This window comes from Scyliorhinus torazame, chromosome 8 (genome assembly GCF_047496885.1).
Source record: "Scyliorhinus torazame isolate Kashiwa2021f chromosome 8, sScyTor2.1, whole genome shotgun sequence".
Classification (NCBI taxonomy): Eukaryota; Metazoa; Chordata; class Chondrichthyes; order Carcharhiniformes; family Scyliorhinidae; genus Scyliorhinus; species Scyliorhinus torazame.
The window spans coordinates 149381707-149403228 of NC_092714.1; the positions used below are offsets into that span (position 1 = coordinate 149381707).

At 50.1% G+C, this 21522-nt stretch overlaps 1 protein-coding gene across 1 annotated transcript in view; it reads left to right on the top strand.

The window, feature by feature from the left end:
- Positions 1–14883: 14883 nt before the first annotated feature.
- LOC140428786 (complement C3-like) overlaps positions 14884–21522 on the top strand; it is a 163479-nt gene continuing 156840 nt past the window's right edge. The window contains exon 1 of the mRNA XM_072515475.1: positions 14884–14939. Coding sequence (XP_072371576.1) covers positions 14890–14939 — 50 coding nt within the window. The 5' untranslated portion in view covers positions 14884–14889. The remainder of the gene's footprint in view (positions 14940–21522) is intronic.

Sequence of the window (21522 nt, forward strand, 5' to 3'; positions counted from 1 at the left end):
TCGGAGGCGGTGAGGGTTCGGGAGAAGAACGCTACTGGTCTGCCTCCTTGATTGAGGGTAGCAGCCAGGGCGATGTCTGATGCATCGCTCTCTACCTGGAAAGGGATGGTTTTGTCCACCGCGTGCATGGCGGCCTTGATGATGTCGGCCTTGATGCGGTTGAAGGCCGATTGAGCCTCAGCCGAGAGGGGAAAAGTGGTGGTCTTTAGGAGTGGGCGGGCTTTGTCCGCATACTTGGGGACCCACTGGGCGTAATAGGAGAAATGCCCCAAGCACCGTTTGAGGGCCTTGAGGCTGCGGGGGAGAGGGAGTTCCTTAAGGGGGCGCATGCGGTCGGGGTCGGGACCTAGGACCCCGTCTTCCACGACATAGCCGAGGATGGCCAGCCGGGTGGTGTGGAAAACGCATTTGCCCTCGTTATAGGTCAGGTTAAGGGCTCGGGCGGTCTGGAGGAACTTTTTGAGGTTAGCGTCATGGTCCTGCTGATCATGGCCGCAGATGGTGACATTGTCCAAGTACGGGTATGTAGTCCGCAAACCGTACTGGTCCACCATTTGGTCCATCGCCCTTTGAAAGACGGAGACCCCATTTGTGACACCAAAGGGGACCCTGAGGAAGTGGAAGAGCCGGCCGGCTGCTTCGAAGGCAGTATAGAGGCGGTCTTTTGGTCGGATGGGGAGCTGGTGGTAGGCAGATTTGAGGTCGACCGTGGAAAAGACTCGGTATTGGGCGATCCGATTTACCATTTCCGCGATGCGAGGAAGGGGGTACGCATCAAGCTGCGTGAATCGGTTTATGGTCTGGCTATAATCCACGACCATCCGTTTCTTCTCCCCGGACCAGACTACCACCACTTGCGCTCTCCAAGGGCTGTTGCTAGCCTCAATGACCCCCTCTCCCAGTAAACGCTGGACCTCTGACTTGATAAAAGCCATATCTTGGGCACTGTAGCGCCGGCTCCTGGTGGCGACGGGCTTACAGTTGGGAGTGAGGTTAGCGAATAGCGAGGGGGGTGCGACTTTCAGTGTCGCAAGGCAGCACACCGTGAGGGGGGGCAAGGGTCCGCCGAACTTCAGTGTCAGGCTTCGGTGGCTGCACTGGAAATCCAGTCCGAGCAGCAGGGGGGCACAGAGGTGAGGGAGGATATAAAATTTGAAACGGGTGTATTTGGCACCCTGGATCGAGAGATCCGCAATACAGTACCCCGTGAGTTGTACCGAGTGGGACCCAGATGCGAGGGCTATGGTTTGGGATGTGGGATGGGTGCATAGGGAGCAGCGCCTTACCGTTTCAGGGTGGATAAAGCTCTCCGTGCTCCCGGAGTCGAAGAGGCATGCAGTGTCGTGCCCGTTGACCTGGACCTGCATCATGGAGTTCTGCAGGTGTTTTGGCCGAGTTTGATCGAGGGTGTTCGCACCCAGTCGCGGGTAGTCGGAGTCGTAAAATGGCCGCTGCCGTTGGTCGCACGTGTCGGGTCGAGAAGATGGCCACCGACCAGATGGCCGCTCCCATGATTCGCACGAGGCTGATGACGCGTCAGAAGGGGACGTGTCGGGTCGGTGCGCAGCAGCATTGCGAGGCTTGCGGGCCTGAGAGCCTAATTTTTGGGCCGGCTGTTCTTTGTTTTTCTGGCCCCTGGGTCTGGCCAGGCAGACCCCCGCAAAGTGCCCTTTCTTCCCGCAGTCGCTGCAAATCGTGGAGCGGGCTGGGCAGCGTGGGCGTGGGTGCTGGCCCTGCCCGCAGAAGTAGCAAGGTGTGCCCCCATGGTGAGCCGCGTGGCGCAGGCCTGTACTACGGGCGAGTCTTAGGAAGTCCGGGGGGGGCTGGCAGAGTCCGCGGGGTACGTACCCAAGTTATGTCGGGCCACCTCCAGCGAGGAGGCGAGCGTTAGCGTCTCCTGGAGGTCTTTTGCCCCGTTTTCGAGCAGTCACTGCCGGATGTAGGTCGAGCGGATGCCGGACACGAAAGAATCTCTGATGTGCAGGTTCATATGGACTTCCCCTGTCACATCCTGATGGTCACAGTCCCTGGCCAGCGCGGTGAGTTTCTCAACAAACTCGTCGAGCGATTCCCCGAGCGCTGCCGGCAGGTAGAGAGCAGATGCCGGGCGTGCACCTCATTGACTGGTTTGACAAACCGCTTGCGGAGCAACTCAATCGCTTCCTCATAAATCGTCGCCTTTTCGATCGTGGCGGAGATTCTGTGACTCACCCGGGCGTGGAGTAGACGCAGCTTGCGTGGCCCCAGGATGGGAGTCTCTGCGGAGTCCAGGTAGGCCTCGAAGCACCGCAGCCAGTATTAAAAAATGTCCTTTGCCTCCGGCGTTCGTGCTTCCAGATTGAGCTTCTCTGGTTTTAGGCCTGCGTCCATCCTGAATCTAGTTTAGCCTAATAAATTGAGGTACCCTCAATAATGATGCTTAGCGATTAAACTGTAAAGAAGGCTTTATTAGGCTAATAACTATGCTACAGATTTGGACGAGAGCTGACTGCTATACAGACCATGAGGCAGGCCTTTATGTATGGCTCCCAGATGGGCGGAGCCAGAGGCGGAGTCCCCAGGGTTCCAAGCCTGGTCTTAAAGGGGACATCACCTTACATGATGATAAGGCAGTAACCGTTCATCACATCTTTAAACCGGGACAGAGGTGATATCAGATGCTTCGAGTTCAGTTAAATCCCACTGTGATGAGAGGAAGATCTGAGAGTGTCGGCGAGGTAGGGCGAAAATAATGGAATGGGAAATATTGTTATGGACACCAGGAGTTCAGTTCAAAGAGCGGTGATTCTTCATCTTATTACCTATCCATAAATAGATGATCCGGGATTTTACATCCTCTCCGGCTCCTGCCCAGGTAAAATGCAGTTTAAACGACCCATCACTTCCGCTGGAGGGAAACACACCGCTGTGAGGCCGTAAAATCCTGGCCTCGGTGTTTTGAAACTTTTCTAACAAAATCAATTCAAAACACCTCGGGCATTTCCCAACCCCTTGATTTTTGTGCAACCCAATTTCTACCAATCACCCCACAGCAAACTCGAGTTAGGGTTAGAAAAGTAAGGTTATTGCACGCATTCGAAAATAAACTGTGGAAAGGCGTGACCGCAGCTCCCCACTCCGCAGTCATGCAGTAAAAGGAGGGATAGAGGAAAGGAGGTTATATCGTACTAGGATCACAGAGAAAATGAGTACTGGTTCACATGAGGTCCAGAGTCCGGAATCAAACTCCCAACGAGAAACTTTCTCACAGAGCGCAGCTGGCTGAAGACCGATGGTGAGAGATTCACTTCTCCGTTAATACTGAAGTCTCATAGCTTTCTCTCATACTTTATTTTTTCCCTCCCTATCTTGTTCAGTCATTCGGTCATTCTTTGCTAGTTTCTAAAACCTGTCAATCTTCTGACCTGTTGCTGATCTTGGCAGTATTGTATGATTTTTTTATTTTAATTTGATGCAATCCTAAACTCCTTAGTAAGCCACAGATGGTTCATCTCATGGAGTCTTACTTTCACAAGGAATATATATTTGCCAAGAGTTGTGGACCACGATGCTCTCCATTGGAATCCTGGTATCAGGCCGCCATTTTGAGCAGGCAGTCTTATACTGAGGTCCGTCGGTGCGCCCCCTCACCCCCACAATGCCAAACCTTACCCTCCCACCCCCCGACAAGTAGGGGAATCCTCCCCCACCACAGGAATAACTGGTCCGATTTCTTGCAAAGTCAAAGTCCAACAGAAGACCATGAAAATACATCTGGACCACCTGAAAAGCAGGAAACCCACTCCAGGGGAGACGATTGAGCAGAAATGATGTCCTTCATGCCTGTTACAACTACCTCCAGCAAGGGGATTCAGTCTGTGGGGGAGCCGAGAGTCATTCCCCCCAATGATGAAGATTCGGAGTCCGAAATGGAGACTGAGGAGATTGATCTGCCGCCAGAGCACAGCATCGAAGACAAGCCTTCATCTGTCGCCCTTCGGTGCTCAACAAGGACGTGACAATCCCCAGTCCGCTTCACACACCCAGATCTGGCTCTACCTGCCACTGACTCGAGGCCTTGTGCCAGACGACAAAAGAGGCCTTGTCGCTACGTGGGTGAGGGGGATGATTTGGATTTGAGGGGGGAGATATGTGATAACCTCATGAGGACCACAGAGGATCGCTGATTGATCTCTCCTTGGGGTCCATAGAAAACGAGTTCCCGTGATGAGTGGGTGGAGGCCCACCCCAGCTGAGGCTCATTAGCATAACCTTCAAATGTTGCTCCCAGACCCGAACCGTCAGTTCCCGATAGTCCTGCACTGGGACGTTTTTGTGTGCCGGGGTAGTGGCTTTATTTTCAGTTAAAAATAAACCAGTTTGGTTTATTTACGCCTCCTGGAATTATTACGTTCACTGATGTCCTTTAGGGTAGTAAATCTGCCATCCTTTTTAAAAAATATATATTTTATTAAAGTTTTTCGATCAAACAAAAACAAAAATTTCCCATTTTACAACTTTGTAATAATATATACATTGATCGTTTTTAAATAAATAATATACTAACTAACGGCAACTGCCAACAACAAAATAAGAAATAACAGAAATAGTAACAAAAATAGTAGCTTCGTAAAATCAATATAAATAACTAATATATAAACACACACATAAAACCCCTGAGGACCCACATGAGTCCTCCCCCCCCCCCCCCCCCGGGTTGCTGCTGCTGTCTTTCCTATTTTCTCTTATCGCTCTGCGAGATAGTCGAGGAACGGTTGCCACCGCCTGGTGAACCCTTGAGCCGAACCTCTTAGTGCATACTTTATCCGCTCCAATTTTATGAACCCTGCAATGTTGTTTATCCAGGCCTCTACGCCCGGGGGTTTAGCTTCTTTCCACATAAGTAGAATCCTTCGCCGGGCTACTAGGGACGCAAAGGCCAAAACATCGGCCTCTCTCGCCTCCTGCATTCCCGGCTCATCTGCAACCCCAAATATAGCCAACCCCCAGCCTGGTTCGACCCGGACCCCCACCACTTTTGAAATCACTTTTGCCACACCCACCCAGAACCCATGCAATACCGGACATGACCAGAACGTGGGTGTGGTTCGCCGGGCTTCCCGCGCATCTCCCGCACCTATCCTCCACTCCAAAAAATCTACTCAGCCTTGCTCCAGTCATATGCGCCCTGTGTAGAACCTTAAATTGTATCAGGCTGAGCCTGGCACACGAGAACAAAGAGTTTACCCTACTTAGGGCATCTGCCCACAGCCCCTCCTCAATCTCTTCCCCCAGCTCCTCCTCCCATTTTCCCTTCAGCTCCTCTACCATCGTCTCCCCCTCGTCTCTCATTTCCCTATATATATCTGACACCCTGCCATCACCCACCCATGCCCCCGAAATCACTCTGTCCTGGATCTCTTGCGCCGGGAGCTGCAGAAATTCCCTCACCTGTTGCCTCACAAATGCCCTCACTTGCATATAGCGAAATGCATTCCCCGGTGGCACCCCATATTTTTCTGTCAGTGCTCCCAGACTCGCGAACGTCCCGTCTAAGAACAAGTCCTTCAGTTTCGCAATTCCTGCTCGCTGCCAAGATTTAAATCCCCCATCTATCCTTCCCGGGACGAACCTATGATTGTTCCTTATCGGGGACCACACTGAGGCACCTGTCACTCCCTTATGTCGTCTCCACTGCCCCCAAATTTTCAGAGTTGCCACCACCACTGGGTTTGTGGTGTATTTTTTCGGGGAGAACGGCAACGACGCCGTCGCCAGTGCTTTTAGGCTAGTTCCCCTTCAGGACGCCATCTCCAGTCTTTTCCACGCCGCTCCTTCCCCTTCCCTCATCCACTTACATATCATTGACACGTTGGCGGGCCAATAATAATCACTTAGACTCGGCAGTGCCAGTCCCCCTCTGTCCCTACTGCACTGCAGGAACCCCCTCTTTACTCTTGGGGTCTTTCCAGCCCACACAAAGCTCATAATACTCTTGTCCACCTTCTTAAAAAAGGCCTTTGTAATCAGTACAGGGAGGCACTGGAACACGAAAAGAAACCTCGGAAGGACCACCATTTTAACCGCCTGCACCCTTCCCGCCAATGACAGGGGCGCCATGTCCCACCTCCTAAAGTCCTCTTCCATCTGCTCTACCAGTCGTGCCAAGTCCAGCTTGTGCAAGGTTCCCCAGTTCCTGGCCACCTGGATCCCTAAATACAGGAAATCCCTTGTTACCCTCCTCAACGGTAAATCGTCTATTCCCCTGCCCTGTTCCCCGGGGTGCATCACAAACAGTTCACTCTTCCCCGTATTCAATTTATATCCTGAAAATTCTCCAAACTCCCTGAGTGTCTGCATTATCTCAGGCATCCCCTCCACTGGGTCCGTGACATACAACAAATCATCCGCGTATAATGACACCCGATGCTCTTCTCCTCCTCTAAGTACCCCCCTCCACATCCTAGAGCCCCTCAGCGCTATGGCCAATGGCTCAATTGCCAACGCAAACAGTAACGGGGACAGGGGACATCCCTGTCTTGTACCCCTATATAGTCGGAAGTGGTCAGATCGTTGCCTGTTTGTGATCACACTTGCCACCGGGGCCCTGTACAGGAGTTGAACCCATCTAATGAACCCCTCTCCAAATCCAAATCTCCTCAGTACTTCCCACAGGTAGTCCCACTCCACTCTATCATATGCTTTCTCTGCATCCATCGCCACCACTATCTCCGCCTCCCCCTCCGGTGGGGGCATCATCATCACCCCCAACAACCTCCGTATATTAGCATTCAATTGCCTCCCTTTAACAAACCCCGTTTGATCATCATGCACCACCCCAGGGACACAGTCCTCCATCCTCGTCACCATCACCTTGGCCAGAAGCTTGGCATCTACGTTCAAGAGGGAAATAGGCCTGTATGACCCGCACTGCAGCGGGTCTTTGTCTCTTTTCAGGATCAGCGATATCGTCGCCACCGACATCGTCGGGGGTAGTGTCACCCTTTCCCTAGCCTCATTAAAGGTTCTCGTCAGAAGTGGGGCCAGCAGGTCCATGTATTTCCTATAGAACTCCACCGGGAACCCATCCGGTCCCGGGGCCTTCCCTGCCTGCATGTTTCCAATTCCTTTTACCACCTCCTCCACCTCAATCTGCGCTCCCAGTCCTGTCATCTCCTGTTCCTCAACCTTCGGGAACTCCAGCTGGTCTAGGAAACGCATCATTCCCTCTTTCCCTTCCGGGGGTTGAGCCTTATATAGCCTCTCGTAAAATACCTTAAACACCCCGTTCACCCTCTCCGCTCCCCGTTCCATCTTTCCCTCCTCGTCTCTAACCCCTCCGATCTCTCTCGCCGCCCCCCTCTTCCTAAGTTGTTGGGCCAGCAGCCGGCTCGCCTTCTCTCCATATTCATACTGCACTCCCTGTGCCTTCCTCCCTTGTGCCTCCCCCTTACCCGTAGTCAACAAGTCAAAGTCCGTGTGCAATCTCCGTCTTTCCCTGTATAGCCCTTCATCTGGAGCCTCCGCATATTGCCTATCCACCCTCAAAATCTCCCTCAGCAATCTCTCCCTTTCTTTACCCTCTTGTTTCCCCTTATGGGCCCTTATGGAGATCAGCTCCCCTCTAACCACCGCCTTCAGCGCCTCCCAGACCACTCCCACCTGGACCTATCCGTCATCATTAGTCTCTAGGTACCTTTCAATACATCTCCTCACCCTTACACATACCCCCTCGTCCGCCAACAGTCCCATATCTAATCTCCAGAGTGGGCGCTGTTCCTTTTCCTCTCCTACTTCCAAATCTACCCAATGTGGGGCATGATCTGAAATGACTATAGCCGAATACTCCGTTCCTGCCACCTTCGGGATCAGCGCCCTTCCCAGGACAAAGAAGTCTATCCGGGAGTACACTTTGTGGACATGGGAGAAGAAGGAAAACTCTTTACTCCTTGACCTAGTAAATCTCCAGGGATCCACTCCTCCCATCTGCTCCATAAAGCCCTTAAGCACCTTGGCCGCTGCCGGTCTCCTCCCGGTCCTAGATCTGGACCGGTCCAGCCCTGGGTCCAGCACTGTGTTAAAGTCCCCCCCCACATTACCAACTTTCCCATCTCCAGGTCCGGGATGGGCCCCAACATACGCTTCATAAAGTTCGCGTCATCCCAGTTCGGGGCATACACATTCACCAGCACCACCGCCTCACCTTGCACTCTGCCACTCACCATCACGTATCTACCCCCACCGTCCGCCACTATGTTCTTCGCCTCAAACAATACCCGTTTCCCCACCAGTATTGCCACCCCTCTTTTTTTCGCATCCAAGCCCGAGTGGAATACCTGTCCCAGCCATCCTTTCCTTAATCTGACCTGATCCGCCAGTTTCAGGTGCGTCTCCTGAAGCATGACCACGTCTGCCTTTAGCTTCTTTAGGTGCGCAAGTACCCTTGCCCTCTTAATCGGCCCATTCAACCCTCTCACGTTCCACGTGATCAACCGGGTTGGGGGGCACTTTACCCCCCCCCCACGTCGACTAGCCATCCCCTTTTTTAGACCAGCTCCTCACCCGGTTCCCACGCACCTGCTTATCCCCCCGACGGCTCCCTCCCGTCCCGACCATCCCATCTCGTAACAGCTCCCCCTTCCCCTTAGCAGCAGCAACCCAGTTAACCCCCCCCCCGCCCTCCCCCGCTAGATCCCTCTCTAGCTTAGTTGCTCCCCCCATATTGCTTCCGGAAGTCAGCAAACTCTGGCTGACTTCGGCTTCCCCCGTTTATCCTTAGCCTCCCATCATGTGAGGCCCCCTCCTTCCTGCGCCCCCTTTTCCCGCCACAATTTCCATAGTGCGGGGACAAAGCCCGTGCTTCCCTCTCGGCCCCGCCCCTGATGGCACAGCTCCCTCTCTACTTCCCCCTCCCCTTCCCCACCGGCACCCACATTTCTTCATGTGTGTCCCCTTCGAGGGGAAAGAACATTTTCCCCCATCTGATTCCCAGTCCCTTGCCACCACCTCACTACTTCATTTCAAACACTCTTTCTCCAATCTAGTCCAACTTCTCCTCTTCAATAAATGTCCACGCCTCTTCTGCCGTCTCGAAGTAGTGGTGTTTACCCTGGTGTGTGACCCACAGTCTTGCCGGCTGCAACATTCCGAACTTCACTTTCCTCTTGTGGAGCATCGCCTTGGCCTGATTGAAACTCGCCCTCCTTCTCGCCACCTCCGCACTCCAATCCTGATACACGCGGATCACCACGTTCTCCCACCTGCTGCTCCGTGTCTTTTTCACCCATCTCAGGACCACCTCCCTGTCCTTGTAGCGGTGGAACCTCACCACTATTGCTCGAGGTATTTATCCTGCCTTTGGGCTTCTCACGAGGACTCGATACGCTCCCTCCACTTCCAGTGGGCCCGTCGGGGACTCAGCTCCCATTAAGGTATGGAGCATCGTGCTCACATACGCCCCAACGTCCGCTCCCTCTGCCCCTTCGGGAAGACCCAAGATTCTTAAGTTCTTCCTCCTCGAGCTATTTTCCAGGGCTTCCAGTCTCTCCATACACCCCTTATGCAGTGCCTCGTGCGTCTCCGTCTTCACCACCAAGCCCTGTATCTCGTCCTCATTTTCGGCAGCTTTTGCCTTCACTCCACGGAGCTCCATCTCTTGGGTCTTCTGCGCCTCCTTTAACCCCTCAATCGCCTGCAGCATCGGCGCCAGCACCTCCTTCTTGAGCTCCTCCACACATCGCCGGAGGAACTCCTGCTGTTCCAGGCCCCATACCAACGGGGCTCCCTCAGCCGCCATCTTGCTTCTCCCTTCCCTTCTCTGCCACTGCTCCAGAGGATCCTCCACAATCTGGCCACTATTATCTCTTCTGATCATTCACATCCGGGGGGACTCCCTTCTATGTCGCCTCACAGTGGGTTTAGCCTTCGAAAATTGCCGTTGGGGCTCCCGATAAGAGCCCAAAAGTCCGTTAAAACGTGAGGTGCCGAAACGTGCGACTTAGCTGGTCATCGCCGCACCCGGAACCGCTAAACCTGCCATCCTTACCTGGTCTGGCCTACCTGTGACTCCAGACCCAAAGCAATGTGGTTGACTCTTAAATGCCATCTGAAATGGCCAGCAAGCTGATTAGTTGTACCAAATCGCTACAAAGGAAACACAAAGGAATGAAACAGGATGAATCGCCAGGCATTGACTTAAGCAGCAGAAACTACAACTGCAAACCCAGTCCAGCCGACCCTGCAAAGTCTTGCTTCCTAACATCTTGGGGTATGTGCCAAAATTGGGAGAGCTGTCGCACGGACTAGTCAAGGAACAGTCTGACATAATCACACTCACAGAATCATTCCTTGCAGACAATGTCCCAGGCACCACTATTTTGTCAGGAGCCATAACCTTTGCAGTATTTCGTGCCTTCAGGCGCTTCCTGATATCACATGGAGTAAATCGAATTGGCTGAAGGCTGACATTTGTGCTGCTGGTGATGCCTGGAGGAGGCTGAGATGGAACATCCACTCTGCATTTCTGCCGATTGTTGCAAATGCTTTGGGTGGATTCTCCATCCCGTCGCGCCACATTTCTGTTTCAGCACGCCGGTGGGATGCTCCGTTTTGCCGGCTGGTCAATGGGGCTTCCTATTGTGGGGCAGCCCTACTCCTTCAGGAAACCCCCAGGCTGGCCGGCAAAAAGGAGCATCCCGACGGTGGGGAATCCAGCCCTTCAGCCTTGTCTTTTGTACGGATATGCTGGGCTCCTCCATCATTGAGGAAGGCCCTACCCCCTCATACCATCTCACTACACCCTCTCACACTCTCCCTACCCCCTCACACACTCTCCCTAACCTCTCATACTCTCTTCCGACCCTCTCATACTCTCTCCCTACGCCCTCTCACACACTCCCTATCCCTTCACATTCTCTCCACCCCCTCACACTCTCTCCCTATCCCCTCACAATCCAGTGAAATCAAACACTTGAGTCATTGGAATACACTTAGTGCTTACATCCCTTTGATGTGGTCAATGTTTACAAATACTTACACATAGTACACTTAGGCCACTGAACGTGAATGGATCAAAGCAACAGATGTTTTTTATAAGCTGTCCATCAAAGACCACTACTCGAAAGCTATCAATGGCTAGCAGATAGTGGATCTGTGGGGACCAGATGCAGACAAAGCTGGTCTCCTTCGAGGAATGGATACATGGAGCTGCAAGATAAGTATTGCAGCTATAATGCTTTCCACTGCCCCTGTCTGGTATCCTCCCTAGCTTCCAGAGAGGGGACCCTTTTCTGGGGGGGGGGGGGGGACCTGAGTTAGGAGGGGTCTGTGTTTGGGGGGGTCTGTGGAGGGGGTCCCTTTAGACAAGGGTCCCTGTGGGATGTCCCCCTATAACAGGGGTCCCTGGGGGCCTCCCTATTAGAGGGGTCCCATGGGGAGCCCCCTACTACAGGGGTCCCTGGGGGGTTGCCATATTACTGGGGTCTCTGGGAGATCCTACTTATTTCAGGGGTCCTTGGGGGATCCCCCTATTAGTGGGGTCCTGGAGTTCCCCCTGTTGCAGGTGTCCCTGGGTGGATCTCCCTATTACAGGGGCCCCAGGGATTCCCTATCATAGTGGGGTCTGCTAGAGGAAGTACGATGTTCAGTGTGGGGTGACCCTCCAATGGTCTCTATGGCATGGCCCTCATGTGGTGGACCTCGCGGTGGTCCAAGGCGCTAACTTCTTAAGTAAGTTGTCCCCAAAGTCCATCCGAGGGCCACTCTCTCTCCCCCTCCTCCTCCCCCCCCCCCCCCCCCCCGCCAACAATGCAGGACACCCGGGACCCACTTAATAGGGAGACATCACCAGGGACCTCCTATCTAAAGGAACCCTCCACTGAGACCTCATTTCAAAAGGAATCCCCGACAGAGACCCCATAATTAGAGGACCCCCCTCCCCACCTACAGGGACCCCCTAACTCGAGGGACAACTTACAGGGACCCCCCATCCCACACACTCCCCAGGAAAAAACCCTGTCTGGAAGCTAGAGAGCAGTCTAAACAGGGGCAGTGTTGAAACCCCATTGTTTACAAACATCAACCACATCATAGAGAGGTAAGTGCATTGCGATCAGAAGCTTGAGTGATTGGAATTGGAATTAAGGAGGCAATATGGGGTGGAGATGGAGCGAGAGAGAGAGGGAGAGAGAGAAGCAGTCTTCCTTCACAATTTGCTTCCAAGGTACCCACTGAGGTCAATACAAAAGTCTCAGGCCAGTGTTATGGGTGAGGTGTTTCCAGAACCCCCAAATGTATCATGGAGTTCAACCCACCTCTCCCTTTAATGGATTTGTTGCTTTTCCTCGCACACGGCTTTTTCCCTAGGTGTGGGATTACAATTATGGACACGTGGGTTTTTAAACACAAAACACTGTTTATTCCATGAACTCAACTTAACATATTACATAAACATTGGATCTCTTAACACCCCTTACTTCAAAGATAACTCAGAAAATATTGCAACAGTAAATACTTCCTTAAAATGTTCCTTCAAACCTCCAAGAGACTTAGCACCTTTAAACAGTATCACATCAGGTTAAAGGATATATATATTTTCTGTAGAATGGCAGGGATATATTAGCTTGGGTGACTTCAGCTCCAGCACCTTGATTTCTTCATGCAGCTCTCTGGAAACCCACAGACACACCCACGCTGCTTTCTCAAACCTGGCTTTCTCCCTTCTAAGCAGATCACAGCAAACCAGAACTTCTCAAGCTGCCGTCTCAAACTGGCTTTCTACTTTTAAACTGCTCTCAGCAAAACCAGCCAGGCACTTTTTAAACTGCAAAACCAAACTGCAAAATGGCTGAACTGAGCTGAGCTCCACCCACTCTGTGACATCACTGTTTTCTTAAAGGTACATTGCTTAAACATCCAGTTCTTAAAGGCACTCTCACATGACACCAGGTATTTCAGCCAATCAGCAGGAGCCCAAGGCCTGGCAACAACAGTTTTCTTTAAATGTTAAGTCAAGTAAACAAAATAACTCTTATCTCACCAGGTGGCTTGCTGGTCATCTAGCTGAAGTCGTGCAATTTCGTGGAAAAAGCAGCATGCTCACAGATCAAGTGAACTTGTAGCCTTTCTTTAAAAAAAACTCAAGAGAGTGTCTAAATAATCTAATATTCTTCCAACTTTTCAAAAGGCATAAACTGCCTGGAGATATGGGTTCCTCACACTGCTAAGAAATTGCTGGCTGCCTGAACTCATGAGAGGATATGTTACCCCAGTGATGCAGGCCAGAGGGTGGGCAAAATGTTGGGGCAATAGTGGTGGTGCAGTACAGTTGATTCAGTGAGTCCGGATTGTTGTGACGACCAGCTTGCTTAAGTCAAGAGCTATGGATAGTATTACGATCTCAGGACAGACCCCAACAATGGCTAGGATACTGGACAGAAACCCAAATATTTAATTTTAATTTTGTAAGACTGTGAGGAAAGGATATCTCATTCCAAGAGTGATCCATGCAGAAATAGGGTTATGGCATATTGAAATAGACTTTATTACTAACAAGTCTTTAACATCACACCAGAAAATAGCTTACAATTACCCCTTAAACAATACTACTCAAAACAGTGAATACAATACCTTTTATTCCTACTTAAACAACAAGAAAGAAAACATCTCAGCACTCAATCCACTATTTAAATCCAGGAATACTTGTTTTTCAGAGATGTTCTTTGAGAAAGAGAGATCTTTTGACACTGCTTGAAAGACACGATCTAACTCCTGTCAGACCCAAACAGAAACTCTATTTCTTCAGAAGCTGTTTTGGATGGTTTGTTCATCTTTCCAAACACATGGCTCTTCTGTCTGCAGACATATCTTCTCACTGAACTGCAGAGAGCAAACTTACTTGACTTCTGTTCACAGCTTCACCTAGAACTCTACTGACTTGCTTTTTCAGCAAAATGCCTGATAACTTAGCTCCGTCCAATAACAACACCATCTTACCAAGCTGAAATCTAATTAACTCCACAGGGAATTCCCCTTAATAAAAAAAAATTCCATTAGCCCAAGCTTTATACGAGCGGTTAATTGCACCGCTGGCTCCTAAAATATACCTACCTTCCTAACTAGGATTACTTTTAAAACATGACAGCAGCAGTCAAACACACTCTAACCCAGACATTTAACCCTTACTGTACCAAATACCTACAATACAATGCATCTGAAATTCCTACATTCATCACAATAGTGATAGTAGAGGCTCTAACCTTCTGTCCATCGTGTGGCTACCAAGTCCTGAAGTGGGACTTGAATCTGGAGCTTCTGGTCCACTGCACGACAACACCACCTTTCTTAGGGCCATACCTAGAAAAGAAAGAAAACGGCCAGCACAGCTTAGAGGGGTGAACAATCAATTTGGGATGTGGCTTGAGATGGGCCATAAACTGGGTAAGGTGCACATGACCAACCCTGAAATTGAGTTTCAGGGGTGTCCATCACCATTGGATGAGAGAAACACAGTATGATTTAACCCCTGAGATTAACTTCTATCAGAAACATTCACTTGCTCACAAAGTGAATCCAGACACTTGTTCCACTATTGCTACCATCCACAAGTCTTGAAATAAATAAAAGGAATATTTTGAAACATTCAAAATAGCAAAAGATTTGCTTTCATATGCACCGAAACCTGATATTGAGATCATTCTGAATCATTGAGCATCATTGCCTCTGAAGACTTCAGGGTGCGTGGGGTTTAAACAGTTAAAAGCACTGTTTAATTGTGGAACAGTTTCACCATTTATCAATAATTATTAATCTGGTGTCAATGTTGACTCAAAACTCTGCAAGTCGTATCCAGTCAATCGCTCGATCCTGGCAGTTTTGACCAGTGTTCTGTTTTCGGTTATGGAGCTACTGGCGATGTTGCTTTGTGCCTCTTGGTGCATATCAGTTACTGAAGGGGCTCCTTCGTAAGTAACTATTTTATTTAGCACTTTGTTATTAATACTGGACACCTTCTGAAGCTTTAGGCATTTCCAGGCAAATCTTTGGAAATACGCCAGGGAACGTCTGAAGGGGCAGATCAATTGATAGACGGGGTATATTTGAATAGTTTCCTTTGTGAGGCTAACATGCACTGCAGCCGATTTGTCCTGCTGACTGCACCCAATCAAGGCAACAGGTTCAGGCATTGAGCAGGGAAATCTGCCTCAATTTATTGAACCCCAAACACATACCATCCGAGCCTCACCGTTAACCCAATCATTTTATTATATCCTTAAAATCTGTTCAAAATTTTGTTTTGAAAAGGTGCAAGGGGTTGAGGGATGGAGCTTTCTGCTAGAAAGAAATTTTACCGGAATGTTCTTTCCCATAGTCATTTGTTCTCACACAATAGCAGTGCTTCTGCAACTCAGAGTTGACACAAACAAAATGAGAGTGAATGTTTCAGTGGGTGATTTATGTAGATCTCCTTCACCAGACTTGTTTAAACTCACTGAGCCAAAGGATGAATTATTTGTATTCTGAAGCAAAGCACCATTGGCAGGATTTTCTGTCCCAGGTCTAGGTTCCAAAGTTGGGTTCAAATATCGGTCGTGAATCTGCATCGTGTTGCAAGTATTAATCTGCCTGATTTTAGCTGGCTCCGTTGCAAAAATTCCTTTGTGGGGTGGGCGTCGCTGGCTAGGCCAACATTGATCATCCATCTCCACAATTCCGAAAGACGCGCTGTTCGGTGAATTGGACATTCTGAATTTTCCCTCTGTGTACCCAAACAGGCGCCGGAATATGGCAACTAGGGGATTTTTCACAGTAACTTCATTGCAATGTTAATGTAAGCCTACTTGTGACAATGATGAAGATTATTATATTATTACTGTGTTTGTAACCCTGAAAGCCAGGCACAGAAGGGAGTTTTAGGAGGATAAATAGAGCTTTTTATTTTGAGGTGAGTTGGGAAACCATCAACATGAACACAGACTCCCATGACACTGCTCCAAATTACAGGTTCCCTCCCTCTCATCATTGCTGTGACTTCTGTTTCCGGAGGAGCAGCAAGAGCTGCAGAGACAGAAGCTGTGATTGGAGAAGTTGGAGAGAAGCTGTGATTGGAGGAAATGGACAGAAGCTGTGATTGGAGGAAATGGGAGACAGAAGCTGTGATTGGAGGAAATGGGAGCCAGAAGCTGTGATTGGAGGAAATGGAGGAAAATAAACTGTGATTGGAGGAAATGGAAAGCCACATGCTCTGATAGGATGAAATGGAGTGACAGAAGTTGTGATTGATGGAAATGGAGAGACTGAAACTGTGATTTTTTAAATAATTTGTTCACAGAATGTGAGCGTTGCTGCTGAGGTCAGCATTTATTTCCAATCCCTAATTGCCCTTGAGAAGATGGTGGTGAGCTGCCTTTTTACACCACTGCGGTCTCTGAGGTGTAGGTACACCCACAGTACTGTTACGGAGGTTGTTCCATGGTTCCAGGATTTTGACCAGTGAACAGTGAAGATTTGTCCGTATATTTCCAAGTCAGGATGTTGAGTGACTTGGAGGATTTAGTAACGAGAGGAAGCCAACAGTAAGAGAACAGAGGTTTATCTAATTATATGCAACTTGCTCCCAGTACAGCCTTTGCTGGGAGAGCTAACCACACCAGATCCTGCTTTGGGCCGTTTTTTTTTTCATTTGATACAAGTTCCAGCTGGGTGGCCTCCACCCACTACCTAGGAAGCTCTAGGGAGCCCTCTGCATCGCTTTACCTACGGCTGTGTGTCGGGTGGAGCGTAACGGTTTGTTGACCTATGTTTCCTGACCAACCTCTGAAGAGTTATTGCCAGGACCTTGGTCCTGGTCACTACTTCATCCGCAGGTACGGACCCTTCCAATACCATCTCTGATCCGGAGTCATCCTCCTCCTCCTGGACCAGGCACTGTGATTCAGACGGCTGGGTCCCCAGGCTGAGAAACAGTTCCTGACATGGAGGAGACGGCAATACTACCAGTTGGGCATTGTGAAGTGTGGGTTCTCGCTTCTTCAGGTGGTCCAAGAGAGAACGGGTCCGGTCTCGTAAAAAACCCAGGTTCAGGGAGAGTTCAGCGAAATCACTTGGATCACCTGAAGAAGTGAGAACCCACACTTCACAATGCCCAACTGGTCGTATTGCCCCATCAAAATTGTAGGCACAGACAGTATCCCCTGAGTGAAATTGCCGCCCTGGCATCCTCAAGTTGTGGTACCTTTTCTGCAGTTCCTGCTATACCTCCACTTTCCTGCTGTGGCTCGGAAATGTGAGAGTCAACCAGTTTCAAAGTCATTGGCCCATCAACAGTTCCGCAGAGGCGATTCCTGTCATTATATGTGGCATTGTACAGCAATTAAAAAGAAACATGGAAACGTAGGAATTAGGAACAGGAGTAGGCAATTCAGCCCCTTGATCCTGCTCCGCCATTCAACCAGATCATGGCTGATCTCTGGTCTCAGGTCCACCACCCTACCTGTTCCCCAGATCCCTTTAACCCATTTTTAATCAGAAATATACCATTTAATGATTCAAACTCCACCTCACTATGGGGCAGCAAGATCCATAAATTCACCACCCTCTGCGAGGAGCAGTTCCCCCTCATCTCAGGTTCAGGTCTAACGCCTATAATAATAATCGCTTATTGTCACAAGTAGGCTTCAATGAAGTTACTGTGAAAAGCCCCTAGTCGCCACATTCCGCGACTGTTCGGGGAGGCCAGTACGGGAATTGAACCCGTGCTGCTGGCATTGTTCTGCTTTACAAGCCAGCTGTTTAGCCCACTGTGCTAAACCAGCCCCTCTCAAACTGTATGTGTAACCTCTCATTCTAGATTGCCCCACAAGGGCACATTTGGTCTACATTTACTCTATCAATCCCTTTTCGTATTTTATATACCTCGATCAGATCCCCTCTTGAGGCGAGATCCCTCTCGCCAGCCATGTGCCGATGGAACCCGTGGGTTATTTTTTATGCCCCTTTTGAAGGTCTGGACTGCCCTTTCTGCCAGGCCGTAGGAGAAGGGATGAAACGGTTCGGAGATGCCGAATGCCCCTTTGCTTTGTAAACGCGTCAAATTCTTTGCTAGTGAAGGGCGCCCCATTATCTGTTACCAGGACCTCATGAATCCCATGGGAGCTAAACTATCATTTTTATCATGGCCCTGGACATTGTTGAGGCCATCCTGTACACCTCTAGCCACTTTGGGTGGACATCCACAATGACGAGAAAAGTGGACCCCTTTAACAATCCTGTGAAATCCGCATGTAGACGGACCCATGGTCGTCCTGTCCATTCCCAGTGCTGACGGGAAGGCCCCGGAGGGAGCTTCTGATATTCCTGGCACGCCAGGCAGCTACACACTGCCTTCTCGATGTCCCCATCAATGCAGGGCCACCAGGCATAACTACGGGCCAACATCTTGATCTTAGAGGTGCCTGGGTGACCAGGTCCTGCAGCAGAGACTCCTCACCCTGCAATGGGATAACCACATTATGATGAAAACCTCTATGCAAAAGGCTGGAGAGCTACAGGACGGGCCCCCTTTACTCCACCACTCAACAGCATGAGATGAAGTTTCGCCAGTCCCGGATCCCACTGCGTCCATGCGGGCACCTGAGAAGCCCCCACTGGCAAAATATCCATAAAGTTGAGAGTTGCAACCCCCTCATCTGCCATTGGTGGGGATGGGGCACTCATGAGCAATGGCAGACGACTGACAGCATGGGAAATCTGTGTATCCGGGCAGTGACGAAACGAAAATTCATTCGCGGCAACCAGAAGCCCCCAATGCTGAACTCTAGTTTATGGAATTCTAGCTGAAGGGTGGAATTCCCTTATCCTCCCTAAAAAGGCCAAGCAGCGGCTTGTGATCTGTCACAATGGAGTAATGCCACCCATAAAAGTATTGGTGCAACTTCTTGACACCAAAAGTTACCACCAAGCTCCCTTCTCAATTTGAGCGTAACGTCGCTCAGCGTCCCCCAGGGTTCTTGAAGGGAAAGCAATGGGGGATTCCGTCATCTGAATTTTTGGGCCAGCACCGTCCCAATGCCTTAGGCATCACATGTCAAAATTAGTGGCTGAGCTGGATCATAGTGCGTGAGGAGCTGCGTGGACGACAGATGCTTTTTTTATTCCGGCGAATGCTTTGTCCTGTGAAGCATCCCAGAACCACTTCTGGTCCTTCCTCAATAATATGTGGAGCAGAGCTAATAAAGTGGACAGATTTGCAATGAACATCCCATAATAGCTAACCAGGCCTAGGAACAACTGCAGCCCAGTCGTGTTCTTTGGAGTCGGGGCCCTTTTTATAGCTCGAACCTTATCTTCCACCAGGTGTAGACCGTCCCTGTCCACCCTGAAAGCTAAATAGGTCATCGCTCGAGCACGGAACACGTGCTTATTCCTCTTTAGCCGGGCGCCCACTTGGGGATACCGCTGGAGCACTTCCTGCAGGTTGTCCAAATGCTCCTTCTCTGTGGTGCCCGTGATGAGCACATCATCCAGATGGACAGCCTCCCCAGAAGGAAGGCGGGTATATTCAAATAACCCCTAATGAGTGTTTAAGGTTGCAACACTACTGTGAAACACAAACCAAAGGGAGAGGTGAGAACTGTGAAATGTGAAGCAAATCAATTGAAATTGTTGATTGTACCGATTAAGAAACTTCTCCCCATGTTAGTGGGACCAGCATTAAAAAAAACCAAAGGATTTTTATACAAGTTCAATTACTGAGTGAGAAAATGTTCAGTGATCTGTCCTGGAATGGCTGTAGGAAGACTGGGGATAATGAAAAGAGGCAAATGATCTCCATTAACCATCTTCCGCTATCACGCAGTGTAACGGTTCTTCCTGTTTATCCTTTCTTTTATTTTTCCGTTATCCTATTTGATCCATGGGTGATTAATGGACATGTATCTTTAAGTCACGCAGCAGAGGAGAGAGCATTCTGCTAGTTTGAACAGGAGTTTCAGACTTGTTGGCACAAGAGAGAAAGATGGCAGGGACTTGGTTTGATTGATTGGCTGGTGGCCAATGAATTGGCCCAAAAGGCTCTACTCTTCCCGGTAACAGGTGGTCATTGGATCTTATCCCAGTGGGATGGTTCTCAGAGATCTGAAGGATTCAGTTTGACTCCTGGACACAGAAAGGCAAGGAACTGCTTTTTTTTCTCCCTCTCCAGAAAGGCTGTGAGTGCTGTATTCCTGGGGATGCAGAGAACCTGAATGAATGAATCTACAGGAAAACCATTACAGGCTGCAACCAAAGACCAGGACTTTCTTTCAGTCTTCAGAAAGTCTGTGAGTGTTGAATTCCTAAAACTACAGAGGCCTGAATGAAACCACAGGAAAAAACACAAAATGAAAGCAAGGTTTGAAGAAGAGCAGGGTGCTGGAAACACCCATTTGAAACAAAGACTCATTCTATTTTACTTATTTTTTTATCCTTTTCTTCCCATATGTGTTTGTCTGTCTTTTGTCTATGCATAGAGGGTGGAGGGTAAGTTAAAGCGGGGAATTAGGGATTCATTAATAGTTAACCAGTTGGACTTCCGGGTGCGGCTATGCAGAGCTAGGTCGCATATTCGGTAGCTCCCGCTTGGAACCGAAACAGTAAAAGGTTTGGCTGCAACAGGATAAATAGGGCCTCTTCCAGCTTGCAGGCGGGGGAAGGGCAAGCTTAAAGCTGCAATCTGACTTGACTCTATCAAAGGTGAATTCTAGCAGCAGAGGGAACAACTGTGAAAAGATCTACCAATGCCATTGAAGAAGCAGGGACGAGGCTTCCGGTGGCGGCCATGGAGGAGTAGGTCGCGCATTCGGCAGCTCCCGTCTGGAACGGACTCCCAGACCTTTTTCAGGAGTTTCCATAGACTTTTTGGGGCAGACTGGTGAAGCAAACACTGCCAAAAGGATTCCCTCTCGACCTCCGGTTGCGGCTATGCGGAGCTAAGCCGCACGATTCGGCAGCTCCCGCTACCACGGACTTTCGGGATCGTTAGAGGAGCCCCAACGGAACTTCTTTTTTTTTTTTTGAGGCAGCCCGCAGGGAAGGGAAGAGAGAGGTCCCCCTCCAACTTCTATGAAACGGACCAGAAGTGTAACGGCCAAAGGAGCGGCACTGGAGCAACGGGAGAAGCGAGGGAAAGAAAACAAAATGGCGGCGGCCAGGGACAAAGTGGAGCTGCAGGAGTTCATCAAGCGCTGCTTTGAGGAGCAGCGCGAGGAGATGCGCAAGGAGATGTTGGCGCCTATGCTTTCGGCAATTGAAGGACTCGGGATCACCCAGAAGGCCCATGAAGCTAAGATCCAGGAGGTACAGAAAAGAGTCAGTCAGAACGAGGACGAGCTCGTGGGCCTGGCAGTGAGAGTGGAGCAGAACGAGGCGCTACACAAGAGGTGGGCGGAAAGACTCGAAGACCTGGAGAACAGGTCGAGGAGAAAGAATCTGCGAATCCTGGGTCTCCATGAGGGAGTGGAGGGGGCTGATGCCGGGGCATACGCGAGCACGATGCTCGAGGCGATGATG